We start from the raw sequence: 14830 nt of genomic DNA, 5'->3' as shown, positions 1-14830 counted from the left end.
AATCCATGATCCACTTAGAAATATTCATGAAAAATTCTAGTGTCTGGAAGTGTTGAACTACATTTTTGTTCTATATTTAACACTTATTTTGTTTTTCATAATCTAACATCTCCTTGTAGCAAAAGATACAACATCTTCTCATCATCTATTAGTAACTGCTACTGGAAACCATGAACTTCCACTACATAAATTACTTCTGTTGACCTATACTCATGAAAATTAAGAAGTATTAGCAAAACTGTATTATAATGAGAAGGACATGTGTTTTTGCAGCACTATTAGATTTGGACTGGTCCTGCTCTGTACTGGGGCAAATCGATTATGGTTCTTGAGTTTTATTCCCTTCATTTGTGATAATAAGGACCAGAATACCTATTTTGAAAGACTTTTGTGCTGTAATATATATGAGAATTAGACCTGTGTTTATAATATTAGTTTTTTCCCTTTTTAACCTTTTTTAAACCTCTTCTGATCTCCTTCATTTATACTAATGGAAATTATTGAATTAAGTGAACGTGTAAATTTAAACAAAAATCAAGTGGTCAGGAAGTTATAACAAAATAATGAAAATACAAGCCCATAAAAATATTAAAAGGAAATATAAGAGCAAAAAAATAGTTTTGGAAGAGCTGATTTTGAGACAATTTAAATTTTCTTTACAACATGAGAAATATTATTTTTCTTTACTCTTTTGCTGATGCTGAAAAACCTAGATAATTATATTTTTTTAAATTTTAGGGAAATACAGGATGAGCTTAAAATGCACATCATGAATTAATTACCACCATGATCAAGTATATATAATATGATGTGTGTCTGATATGGATAAAGATACTGGTGAATTCACAATCTTTATCTAGAAGTTATTCAACACCAAGAAAAAAAATAATCTTGTAAAGACAAAAGTAATTATAATTTTTTTTTCTTCTTTTACATTTTTTTTTTTTTTAAGACAGAGTCTTGCTTTGTTGCCCGGGCTAGAATGAGTGCCATGGTGTCAGCCTAGCTCACAGCAACCTCAAACTCCTGGGTTCAAGCGATCCTACTGCCTCAGCCTCCCAAGTAGCTGGGACTATAGGCATGTGCCACCATGCCCGGCTAATTTTTTCTGTATATATTTTTAGTTGGCCAGATAATTTCTTTCTATTTTTAGTAGAGACGGGGTCTCGCTCTTGCTCAGGCTGGTCTCGAACTCCTGACCTCGCGTGATCCACCCACCTCGGCCTCCCAGAGTGCTAGGATTACAGGCATGAGCCACCTCGCCCCGCCTTCTTTTAGATTTTTGTTGTGGAAATTTTAACATCAAAAGCAGATGACTGAGTACACATATATCAACCTATTTTTTTAAATAGAAAACTATTGCAATAAAAAAATGTAAAAAATTAACATTTGTGCCAAGGGTAAGTTAATTCCTTTGACTAATGAAAGACTAAATATTTTCATTTGTAAGAGACTTTGACAAGACTAGGCTATTTAACTAAAAATAGTAATTTCAGCACTTCATTCCTAGTGCTCACAGATTGTGAGGCTAATGCATGTGGTTATCACCGCCGTTAAAATAAATGAACCCAGAGTCATACAATTGATCTTCTTGAGGGGACATTAACTTGCTTTGAAGAGTGCTCTTAAGGAAGGTTTCACAAAGTGGTCTAAGCAGCTGCGACCAACAGTGATACACGCGTCGCCTCTGCAGGTGATCCCGTCCCCAGAGAGAACCCCTTCTGTGTCTTCATATTCCGCACACTGGTTAACATACAGACTCTGTTTTGTAATTACACTCTGCAGCTCAAGCTACGAAATCATGCTCTGTTGTTGTAGCTTCTTCAAGGAAGAACATTGATTTCTTAAAAGAAGGGATCCTATTTGATTCCCTCTATTGTCCTGTGCTGTACATGTAAAAATCGGTGTGTGCTGAATTTAATCATCTCTCATATTTGTGTTACATCTGATGGCCTTCAAAGCCCTTGTTTCAAAGCACATTATTTTATTTGATCCTCATATCAGCACTGAAGGGGGACATAGAATATATTTTTATCAAGTTCTTGTGGCCGAGAAAATGAAGCCTCAGAAAGGTTAATAGAGTGTAACCGAGGGCATGTGGAAAGCGCTGGTGGACCCAGAAGTCACGTCTGAGTTGTCTGATTCATTCTCCCACGTTGTTTTATACCAGGATAGCTCAGACAATAATGACCTGGGTACACACTGTTTATTTTAAATTATTAACCTTGTTAAAGGATTCATTATTAAAATAGCTTCCACAAAGTCACTAGATAGACATATCTAAAATTTAAATCTATGTTTACTTGCCTGCATTAAAAGCAACTCCCTGCTGTCTATAAGATAAAGTCCAAGTTTTTTTTGGCATGATCTACGAAGCACTCCTGGTTCTGAGTCTTATCGGCCTTTCTAACAAACTCTCTGCCCACCTTCTGCTTCTTACTCTGACCTCCAGCGGCAGAAAACCACTAACAAGGAACATCTATGCTCTGCCCGTGCTCCCATCCCTTGGGCCCCTCCGTCCCCAGCCAGCCTCCCACTGCACCTGGAATAATTCCAACTCATTTTTTTATGATTCTCTTCGCTGACTGTCTCCTTCAGTGAACCTTTCCTACGTCCCTAAAATTGGATTTGGTGCCCTTTTGCTAGACAGTACTGAGCATGAGCTAAATGTCTCATGCTCCCCTATGTTTCCTCGCAGCCAGTGCAGTCTGGGAGTCGTATGACTAGTTCCTGACAAAGAGCTGAGCAGAAGGGATGTGTGCTTAAGCCTAAGGACTTATTTTTTGATGCAAGTGTTGTACTGATGGCCCAGGATATTTGCCCAGAATCAAAGTGGACTAGCTTGAGTGAGGAATACGTTCCTGTGGCATTAACCACTGAGATTTTGTTATTTAAGGATAAGTCTGTGTGATCCTAAGAGTGCTGCTGTCATAAATAAATATATACTCCTGAAATAAGTGACACTGAAATAGTGGTTGGGCCAGGGATAAAGGAAAGTGATACGAAAGCTGGAAAAATGATATTATGCAGTGGTGAGACATTCGGTGAAACTCTTGCCTCTTAGTAAAACTCGGGATAACTTGGTAGGTCAACTGCAGGGCGAATGAGCTTCTAGATTGTGGGGACAAAAAAATAAACATAAGTGGCTTAATTCTCCCAGTTGAGAGTGGGGAGGGCATTTACTTTCGAAAACTTGTGAGTACTTTCTCCTCTCTTTGAAATGTATATAGTTCTTTTGAAAACCAAATAGCTCTTTCCTCAGCTTTAAGATCCTGAAATACCTTTCTCAGGGATCCAGGAACCATCTCTTTGACATGTAAACCTGGAGGGAGGCAGCATCCCTATCCCTTAGTTTCTGAGGGAGGGAGGGTGCTTAACTTCTAGGGCTACCTAGCTCCAACTTGCAAAATTATCTCTTGTCATAAAGATATGAGAAGTTTGTTTTTCCTCTGCATAAAGCCAATTAGCTAACACAGATGGTCACCCCAATTACCAGGATGAGCCATGTGTGACAAATGGTGCTGTCAAGTTCTCTTACTTGAGACCAGTTACTGTTTATCTTGGAAACATGTATGTAATGGGCTGTATCTGCTTGGCTACATAAAAGGGTGAGATTTGTCCTTCTGTCTTTGCAATGTCTTTTAGCAGATTGCCTGCAGTCCACACCACATTCTGGTTTAATAGCATTCAATAGTGAGAGTGTTTTATTTCTTTCCTACCTTCATAGAGAGAATTTCTGGGTTGGGGGAAGATTTTGTTTTTAATTTTATTTCCCCAACAACATCTAGAGAGTATATAACAAAACATTAATGGTGTTTGTTGACTGGCAAGGTACTGCAAAGAAAGAGGCTCTTAAGAAAGAAATTGAGAATTTGTAAGCAAAAAATGAAAGGGATTTGAAAAATTCAAAACCTTGCAAAATTGGAAGAGATAACTAGGTTGAGACACCAAAGAGTAGGAGATAAAATTAAGAAAGTCTTTAAAAGTAACAAAAGCAAGTTAAAACAGCCTCAAGGAAAAAAGCAGATGAAGTGTCTTATCTCCACATCTATTGCTAAAGCCTGTCAATTGATTAAGGTGTGTCAAGGTAACAGGCAGTTTAAGGGGATGGTGCCCATTCTACTCTATTAATTAGATAAAAATGACCCAGGGCAAAGAATTGATTTAGTGAGTCCTGCTCCTACTGGAACACTTTCCACATCAAAAGAGAGTTGCTGAAATAAACAGCCAATCTGAGAAGTATGTCCCCCAAAACAGTTTCCAAATAGTGGTTATTACCCTTGGTACATATGATCAACTGGAATTAAATATACAAGTAGTCTAGTAAAATTTTTGGCAAACTTTTATAGGGAAAAAAATCCGTAAATCAAAAATGTTTATGACTTTTTAAGACTCAATAACCTTTAGATCTCTAACATCACTTCTCAGGGCAGAAACTTGCAGCATCTCCAAGAGAACATTTTCCCAAAGTCCAGCTCATATACGGCCAAGGGGGACAATGATAAAGGACATTCTCCCAGGGGCAGAGGGCAGAGCCAAGCAAAACAGAGGATGAGCAAGTTCCTCCCAGAGGGCAGAGTGAGGGCCTATGAGGGATCCTCCTTGGCTCTTGGGGTATAAAGACCCTCAGGGTATCCAGGAAGCAGCGTTTGAGAACTCCCAACCCGGTGCCTGTTTGCTTCTTGTCTCCCCATCCTTCTCGACTGGGGGCATGTGCAGGGATGGGCTTCCTGTTCCTCTGAAACCACTGTTCATCCCGTGGGGTGGGTAGAGGCTGAAAAATGGGTTTGATCATTCTTTTGGAACCAAGAGAAGTCATAACTAGACCTGATGTAGACACTGCTACAAATCACCTGCAGACTCGGGACTTTGAGCTAGAATCAGTGGCTGGATGGATTTGTTTTGGGGTTATCTCCCTCAGGGAAAGACTGAGTGTGCAGGAAGAAGAGAGAAAAGGGGTCTTTGCAGAGGGGAAGAGATGACTGCGGCAGAGACAGTGATGCTTTCCAAGTATCTCACATACTCTCTGGCTTCCGCCCGCCCCCTCGCAGTTAGACGGCCGTGTGAGACAATACTCTGGACAATGGGGTATTAACGGGAGTAACATGCATCGTCTCTGTGCCAGACTACTTAAATGTTTTGTATTCGTCAGCTCAGCCTGTCATAAAACCACCACAGACTGGGTGGCTTAAACAACAGGAATCTATTTCTTCACAGTTGTGGAGGCTGCAGGTTTGAGATCAGGGTGCTGGCGAGGGCTCCTGCCAGGTGCAGATGGCCACCTTCTCCCCGTGTGTCACACGGCCTTTCCTTGGCATGCCGGGGGGAGAAGGGCACTGGGGGGGGAGATTTCTCTCTCATCCACTTCCTGTAAAGCCACCAATCCTGCTGGGTTAGGACCTCACCATTTTGACCTCATTTAACCTTAATTACCTCCAAAAGGCCCTACCTCCAACTGTTAGTCACACTGGGGGTTAGGGTGACAACCTACGGATCTTGGGGAGACACAATTCAGTCCATAACACATCCGTGGGAGAATTTTCCCATCCTCTTCTCCCGCTGAGGCAACCGAGGCGGTCTAGTATTAAGACGTCTGAGTCAGGACATTACAACAGCTTGGCTTTCTGGTGATTTGTCCCAGCCTGCGTAGGACACAGTTTAAGTGAGAAATAAACCTTTGTCGTGTTTAACCACAGAGATTTGGGGTTGACATTATTATTATTTTTTAAATTACATCGCACAACTTAACCTATTTTCCCAATGTCTAACCTTCCTGCGGTTTCTTTTATTACAATTCCTGCGTTACACTGTAATCATTCACTGATCTGTCTTCCAGCCACCCTACGAGTTCATTAAGGGCAGGGATTATGTGTTAGCCATTTTTATTTCTCTATTTCTTCTTGTCGTGTTTGACAGATGAATAAAAGCAGGCCAGAGAATAAATGGGGTTTTTGATATTACAAAAAGATTTAAATCATAATGTCTAATAGAGTTTTAATTAGATGGTATAGACTATGGTCCCCAACCCCCCGGCCACGGACTGGTGTTGGTCTGTGGCCTGTTGGCGGGGAGTGCACAGCAAGAGGTGAGCGAGCAAAGCCTCATCTGTATGTACAGCCGCTCCCCATCGCCCACATCACTGCCCGAGCTCCGCCTCCCCTCTTCCCCATCATGGAAAAACTGTCTTCCATGAAACTTGCCCGTTGCCAAAAAGGTTGGGGACTGCTGGACATAGGAAAGGCCCCTGTGAAAATTTGCATCAGGGATGTATGTATGTGATGTTAAAAAAATCACGGGTCTACATAAACCCTTCCTTTAATTCTAAAGAAATAATGGTGAGACAAAGCTTTTTAGGACCTTAGTGCTTTTTCTTCTTTCCCTGTGTCTAATTTGGTAAATGTCTTCCTATGATAATACTAGGACTAACTTTTCCCCTAGGACCAAGCATTAATTAAATGACTTAGAAATGGAGGCTCTGATCTTAGTTTTTGCTTGATTAACTTTAAAGTTCAATACATTTTTGTGGAATCCACACACATTTCAATGTGAATTGCTTTTCACTAATTGGTCCATCACTCTACAGGGATCACAATGACAGTTCTGGTCTTCCTCTTAGGCTTTTTAATTCTCCTTCAGAAAGTTCCTAAGCTTTGTTAATAGTCATTAAATCAAGGAATGATTTCTGGAATCAAGGGAATGAAATCAGTGGAGAGAGATGTGCAGTTCTCGTTTGATCCCCTCCCGAGATTGATGGAGGGCCACCGCTTCCACACCACGACTCTTGTCTCTCGTGAGACCACGCCCAGCTGGCTTCATTAGAACAATGCAACCATTCATTGATTAATTTGTTCATTCAACAGATACACATACTTATGCATTTTAGTATTCCTGAAATTGGGGTGTATTTTGTTACTATTTATGGCCTCTATTGAGTAGCATCATCCAATGGTGGCTGCCAGCTGGTGGTAGCGATGTAGCTGCTACTGCCTGTGTGCACACGCCCACATTTTCCTCACTTCAGTTAAAGTCATGTGCAATGTGGGTGCATCTCCTCTTGAGTTTAATTATATTCTAGTTTAATGAATTGCAACTCTACAACGTTTTAGTTAAGAAACATTCTAGGACCATTTGAGAAGGGAACATGAGTCCTGCTTGCTGTCTAAAAACCTACTATAGACTCCTGGTAGATGGGACCAAACAGCATAACGCTTGCAGGGTAGGTATCAATAGTTCAGAAGAACATCTTAGATTCACAGCAGTATACTCTTTTGTGAAGAAATGTGTGCCACTACACTCTCAACAGCAAATAAAATAGTAATTTGTGGAAAAATAATCCAGGGCATTGATAACTCCCGTTTGAACCCTGTATGTGAGGATGTTTTAGAAATTCCTTAGCTAACCTTAGACCTTATACCTTCTATAATATAATTTATAGGTATTATGTATTTACCGTATTATATAGTATATATTTTTTCATGCTTTTGTATCATATTTAAGAACTCTCTGCTTTATCTTTCCTTTTAACTACATGGTCATGCATTAGAGAAAAGAGGTTTTCTCTTTGTATCCCTGACCAAGAAATGTTTAAGGATAAGTCAAGCCTACCTACCACATCCCAGAATCCTTGATCATATAATATGTATTAACAGCATTTGCTCCCATTAACCGTCTTTCCATAGGAACTCTATTGCAATATTTAAGTATTACTTTACATTTCCAGTTGTTAAAAATCTGTAACCAGATTTTCCCCAGGCTTCTAAATAGAGGCAATATTATCAAAGTTAGTGAGGCATGTATTTTAAATAGGAATTTTGTAATATTAAGCATTGTGCTGAATATTGGTGATTAGTTTTTGAACAATAATTTTATAAGATAAGAGTTTAGGGCTCACTTGAATTTTCTCATGCAGGTGTTTGAGCTCATCTTGGTTTCTGCTTACAATATTTATGAGGTAATATGAAGTGAAAATGCCATATCAGCCGTTTAAAAAGTAGTTTTGTCTTTCACAGGATAAAATTATACATAATCATGAATTCTATGACTTTCTCTGCAGATCTAGTATCTTTTGTGATTTTTTTTGAGAAAATAAGCTTGTATGGCAAATTGGTTGTTCTTTACTCTTAAAATGCAAAGTTATGATCATTGTGATAAAAAAGCAATTGCTCTGAGCTAATATGACACTAATTCATCTCCCAAGGCCATGTTCTGCTAAGGACGATTCCACTGACAGCTGCCTGGTCCGTATTCTCCTCTGTCCTTGCACTGGGTATGTGCTCCCTGAGACTTACGGCATATCATTATACCAAACTGAAGTACATTCCTCCAGAATAAATTAGCTAGACCCATTCCTACTATTCATTACTATAATTTAATGATACACTAGAATTTAACAGTGCATTTAAAAAAGTCTGTCAGTGAGAAAAGAGTATTTTGACATATCCAATTGTATTACTTTTCAGTGCACATAAGAATATAAATAAATGGCTAAATTTTATACCAAATGATATGCCTTGTGCAATGAGCTAGTAAAATAAAACCAGGAAAGTATAGAATTTTGGCTTGGTTTGCTAGGATGACTGGCCGTGCTTCACCACCAATCTGTCCTCTAAATCATCCCCAATCTCATCACCAGTCCCACTACCAGTTCAGACCCAGTGAACAAAGTGTCTCCCTTTTATTTTTGTGGATCAAGCATGGAAGACACCTTCTGGCCTTTGCTCAATTTAACAAGAGTGAGATCATATGGAATTTACAAGATAGATGCACAAAATTATGGTTACTATCTCAATCATTAAAAAGCAAAGGACACCAAAAATTCAGAGCAGGAAAAAAAACCAAATGTACTCTGTACAAAAGGACAAATCTTCAATTTCAAAGACAAAGAAACAAAGGAGAAAATAAATAAAAAAAATAAGGAGATACCAAATTTCTCTATCAAAATAGAAAGATCTTAAAAAATTATGTGGGTAGGTGTAAATGGAGTGAAAATTCTGAATAATATAAACAAGAAAGAAAACTACTGGCTATTGACAATCTTGAGTAGAAACCTATTGAAATCATGGAATAGACAAGATAGTTAAATTGTTCTACATTGAAAACAAATAGTTGTACCCAGGAGAAAGATCTAGGAGAGGGGATCCTGGAGGTGGTGTTGTTTAGTGCTGAAGAAAACAAACAAACACACCCATGCAGTTCCTTTATGTACATTAAATTAACTTTTAAGGCCATTAAAAATGTAGCATAGATTTCAGGTCAGAGAATCTCTAAAAGATATCAACCCATTTTTATAAAATCATATAATTTTTAAAATAGTGTACATGCCTAAAAATATTCATTTTCTTACGAGAATTTTTATTTACCAATAGTTCCCCGAGTGTGATTGCTATTCCACACTCAATACCTAGGCAGGCAGAAATAGTTGAACAAGCTCATAGCTGCTAAGTAAACAGGATCCAAGGCTCTTCAGAGAAATCAAAGTGGTAGAGACTTCAATATCACCTCAGTGCAAGAAGGCTCCAGACTGGTAAAATTACTCCCGCTCAGGGTTCTTTTTTTTTTTTTTTTTGGCTCCTTAAAAATTTTAAGAGACATATGACCTACCCTCGATGGATATTATTAGAATCTGACCTTGAATAAATATTTAATGGTTTTGTAAGAAGAAAGTTATAAACTTAAAATTGTTATATCAGATGCAGTGAAATCTTACTCTAATTACCTTATAAGACCATGAATTCATCTTAAGAATGTGATAAATCATGTCCTTTGTGTGAAATGAATGCACATGTCTTTCTTATATAGAATCCCTAAACCTGAGTCTTGGGTGTGTGACAAGGATATCACAAAGGGGTCATAACCCAAAGACATGGATTCGGTGAGTCGTAGCTCGTGTCTAAATCCATGTCTGTGAATAGTGAGTGTGCAGCCAGCATGCATTTCAGGCAGTTATGCCTTCCAACTAAACACAGTGATTGAGAAACAAACATACTTGCCTTAAAAACAAAATTTAAATCATTCTTTGTGAAATTTTTTTTCAGCAATTAATAGTACTGTTTATTTAAAACATGCACAGGAAAAATGGCTCTGAATTATCATACATTAATCATTTTAGCTAATGTAAGAGACTGAAATTATTTTGAATGGAGTAATTAACATGCCATAAAATTAACACAATTCTATTTAGATTATCAACAAGAACCTGAAGAAAGTATGTATTTGGTAACTTCTACCCTTTATAAAAGCTATGGTCACCCCGGGCAATGGGTGGACAGACCCTTTCCCTCAGGGGTCTGCCTAATACACACCTCTGCACTTGGTCGCTTACCTTCCTGACTCAAACGTGAACCATGTCGAGTCCCGACCGTATCTCCTCAATGAGCTGAGAGGCCACATCACCAGTTTGACCTTGGCATTGTGGATATCCCAGAGATAGATATTCTCGTGAGTGATCTGCATTGTGCATTCACCATAAATATCCAGATTTGGTGTAGGCATAAGATACACATTGAATCGTTCTGCAAAGAAACAAAGAATGGAGAAAATTACGTGAAAACAGTATTGTCTATGGCAATACTGTATCAATTTGTATATCTAAAGAATTCAGAAAGCATTATCACGTCCCTTAGTGATACTGGTAACCATTGCACAACACTACCTGTTTCCATTTTGTGTATGAGAAGAGGAGTTGATTGAAGTATTTTTAATTATTAGTTCATTCACTCACTCATTCTATAACTTTTCATTGCATGCATTCTCTATGGTGAGGAATAAGTAGTTAAATTGTACAATGGGAAAATAAGGGCAAATGCTAAGTGGAGTTTCTGCCCAAATTGTGCTTACTGTCTGCCTTTTCACACAGTCTAAGTGGGTATCACAGATACAATTCCTGTGAGGGATGGCTTCTTTACTCTAAGCCAGACCTTACTCAGTTTCACCTTTGTGACATGATGTATTTAATGTGCACTCAGACTGACTCACTCACTATTTAAGCACGGCAAAGATAATTTAGTTTATATCTCAAAACAAATTGTAATCATGGTCAAATTCAGCATATGATAATTGCAGATATTCATTACTGCCTCTTGCAGAACTCAAGACATTAGTAAGCAAAATGAAAATACATAAATCCTTCTTGTTGTACTTTAGAACTCTCCAGTCTTAACTTTTGGTGTTATTTCTTGCAATCCTTGAAAGAAATTATCCTAAGAAATATTATTTTCAATTTTCAAATATTCAAAATCCATTGTCCCCTAATAGATTTCAGATTCAATTAAAAAGTAAGCTAATTTAATCCAGCAGAAAACTAGATATGTAGAGATGAGGCAGCACATCAAGTTACCTTCCCATACTTCACTGAATTCCATTATAATGAGGAAGGAATCTTTCTGCCTTTGCTATGAATAAATTATTTTATTCCCTTAGTAGCATACAATATGTTTTACTAAAATTTGGTAAGGTTCTTACTAGAAAGACCATTTCAAACTGGAGTGGTTAAAATTGGCTCCATTAAACGATATTTAAAAATGCTTACCTTTGTGAAACAATTTCATCAGGCAGGCATTTTAAATCACTGTCTAATAATGCCACTTTTAAAATTTAAGAACCTACATTTGGTTTTTATTGCCTAGAGTACTGGTTTTCAGACGTTAGTGTGCATCAAAACTACCTGGATGACTTGTTTAAAAACAGATTGCTAAGCCTCCTCCACCTGTAGGTCTGGGTTGGAACCAGATAATTTACATTTCTACTTACTGCCAGGGGGTGTTGACACTGCTGCTCTGGGAACCACACTTTGAGAACTGTTGATTTGTGAAATTTTAAAATATTGCCAGGAAAGTAGCAATGTTAGAGAAAGCATGAGGAATGCTTTTGAAAAGTGATGCCATGCTCCAGTAGAACAAACCAGCACATATTTTTTTCAAAATTATTCTCTAATATCTGGGGCTCCAGTGCAGTGACAACAAGAAAGTTCCATTTTATACTCTTTATTTAACAATTGTTACATATAAATTCAAAACATGAAATTATAGTAAGAATACAAAACTAATAAACGGTTTACTAAATGTTACCTGGACAAAAGACCAGAGATACTGGTCTAATATTAAGTATTGTTGAGTAAGTCCTCAAGAATCTGGTATTAGAAAAAGTGAGCATATGCTTGGGATTTATTACTGAGTATTTTTCCCAGTTTTGAATCTAGGTTCACCCCCATTGTTTGATACAATCTGTTTTGTTTTTTAATGGTTATATGAAATACTAAGGGAATTAAATAGAGCCAGATATTACACAGAAGATAATGAGACATTTCAAGATCATTGTGTTTTTTATATTCTTATCTCCAAAATTTCTCTAATACAGGGATATTGCAGTGGTCAGTATTTAATTCCAGCAGCTTTAGAAGCTGAGCCTCACTGAGAAAGCAGGTGTTTGCACATTGAGATACATCTTGAGATCTGTATGATGCAATTAAACCACTAGTGAAACAAATCATGATTTGTGCTTGCCAAAATTTGTGGGACTCTTCAGAAATTGTGACTTCATCTTCACCACAGAACTGAAATTCATCAGAGTTTAGTTTACTATAAAGTGGCAATAGTAATAAATTTAGTTGCCAGGTGCCATCTGCTCGATGTACCTGGCTACTGTGAATTGGAACACTTATGTTTCTTTAATCAATCAGCAGCACTTAGAAAAAAAACTCTAGCATCTTTTTAATCTTCCAGCAGTTTTTCTTTACAAAAATTGTTGCATGCATTTTATCTGCATTTCCAAGTAAATCATGTTCATTGAAGTAAATACGGAAAGTTGTTTTAAAAAATTAAAATTCAACTGTTCTTATACCTTACAGAGATAATCCTTGCTACAGTGTATCTTAATATACAAACATACTGACACATAATTGTTATTATACTGAAAGTATTTAACCTTGTATATTGCACTTGTAGTATAAGTATTTTCAAATGCTGTCAAATATTTGTAGGAGGTAAAATTTTTAATGAATGCATAACATTACACCATATAGCTATATTATAATTTACATAATAATCTATTTGATGAATATTAAAGATAAGCTCATATTAATCTAATATAAATTAACCTACACTAAAATAACCAACTTTCAGCTCAGTTTGCTAAATGATTCACTCCTTTTATATTGGTTCACAGGGTTTACTGTACTTAATTCTTTTCTTGTATATAACTTTTAGATAGTTTTTAGTATCTTTGATTATTAACTTACATTGGGTACTAAAATCCAAATCATTAGAGCAAATACTATAAATTCTTTTAAGAATCATAGGTTGCCAAATTTCCTTCCAGAAGTTCCTTACCTGTAAACATTCCAAATATCTACATATAGTCATTTATATAAATGTCTTTTGCCAGCTTTATAAAAAATTAGTTCTACTGTGTCTCCTGCTGATGGTGAGAATTTATACCATGTTTATGACAAATACTTCATCTCAGATTTTCATTAATTTTGTTCACATGATTTATTTAAGTTCAGAAAGTAGAAAATAGTTTTATTTTCTTTAATTTTGTAATAAGTCCTTCATTATTGAAAGATTGCACTATATTGTGACATACACTGAAATGCTCACATCTTATGTATAATGTTCTTTCAGTTTTGACAGATGCACATCAAGATGCACAACACTGCAGTCACCCCAGAAAGTTCTCTTATGACACTTTTTGTTGCCCATACCCTCAGAAGCAAACACCGATCTGATTTCTGACACAGTAGGTTATTTTTGCTTATTCTAGAAGGCTCTTATGAAGTGAGGGGGAGCCCACATCAGCACATCACTAGTTTATTCCATCTGTAGCTTTCCTTTTTTACTTTTTGTTTCCTTTTAAATTTTTGATGGTGCTTTTGCTTTTTTGATGAGCATAAGTTTGAATTTTGGTGAAGTTCAACTTATTTCTTTTTATAGTTTGCACTTTTAGTGTTTTATATAAGAACTCTTTGTGTATCTTTAAGTTGCATCCATCTGAAATTGATGTTTGAATGTGGTATGAGTATGGGTCCAGGGTTATTGTTTACTACACAGACATCAGTCATTCTAGAACAGTTTATTTTCAGAAGTTTTACTTTTTTCATTGAAATGACTAATAAGCATGTAAAAAAAGAGCTTTGTCCTTGTCAAAAATTATCCATCCATATACGTGTGGATCTATTTCTTCTCTTTATTCTGTTCCGTTGATCTCTGCGTCTTTCCTTTGTCTTGATGCTGCCACATATGGTAGGTCCTGACACTGGGAAGCATACCCATTCCAACTCGGTTCTTCCTTCTCAAGATTGTTTAGCTAGTGTTGGTCTTTTGCCTTCCAAATTCATTTATAATTACCATATCAATCTCTAGAAAAAAAGGTCTGGCTTCTGAGACTTTTATTGGAATTATGTTGAATCTACAGATTAATTTGGGAAGAATTGCTATCTTGACAATATTGAGTCTTCCCATCGAGAACATGGTTTATCATTCCATTTATTGAGATCTCTTTTAATTGCTCTCAGCAATATTTAGTTTTCCATGTAGAGGTCTGGTGCAGCCTTTGCCGATTTATCCCTCAGTATGTGATGGTTTTTTGTGGTTTTGTAAATGGCATTTTATTTTATTTTAAAATATTTATTTGCTTATTTATTTAGAAATGGGGATCTCACTCTGTTGCGCAGGCTGGAGTGCAGTGGTGAAAATGTTAGCTCACTACAGCCTTGAACTCCAGGATCAAGCAATACTCCTGCCTCAGCCTTCTGAGTAGCTAGGACTACAGGTGTGTGCCACCACACCTGGCTAAATTTTGTACTTTTTGTAGAGACAGGTCTCACTCTGTTGCT

At 37.1% G+C, this 14830-nt stretch overlaps 1 protein-coding gene across 1 annotated transcript in view; it reads right to left on the bottom strand.

Annotated features, from left to right (window-relative positions):
- Positions 1–14830, bottom strand: part of DOK6 (docking protein 6) — a 237007-nt gene that overhangs the window by 46528 nt on the left and 175649 nt on the right. The window contains exon 5 of the mRNA XM_045527531.1: positions 10322–10511. Coding sequence (XP_045383487.1) covers positions 10322–10511 — 190 coding nt within the window. The remainder of the gene's footprint in view (positions 1–10321; positions 10512–14830) is intronic.

This window comes from Lemur catta, chromosome 16 (assembly GCF_020740605.2).
Source record: "Lemur catta isolate mLemCat1 chromosome 16, mLemCat1.pri, whole genome shotgun sequence".
Taxonomy (NCBI): domain Eukaryota; kingdom Metazoa; phylum Chordata; class Mammalia; order Primates; family Lemuridae; genus Lemur; species Lemur catta.
The sequence above is the reverse complement of the archived record's forward strand: the minus strand, read 5'-3'. Positions and strand labels throughout refer to the sequence as shown.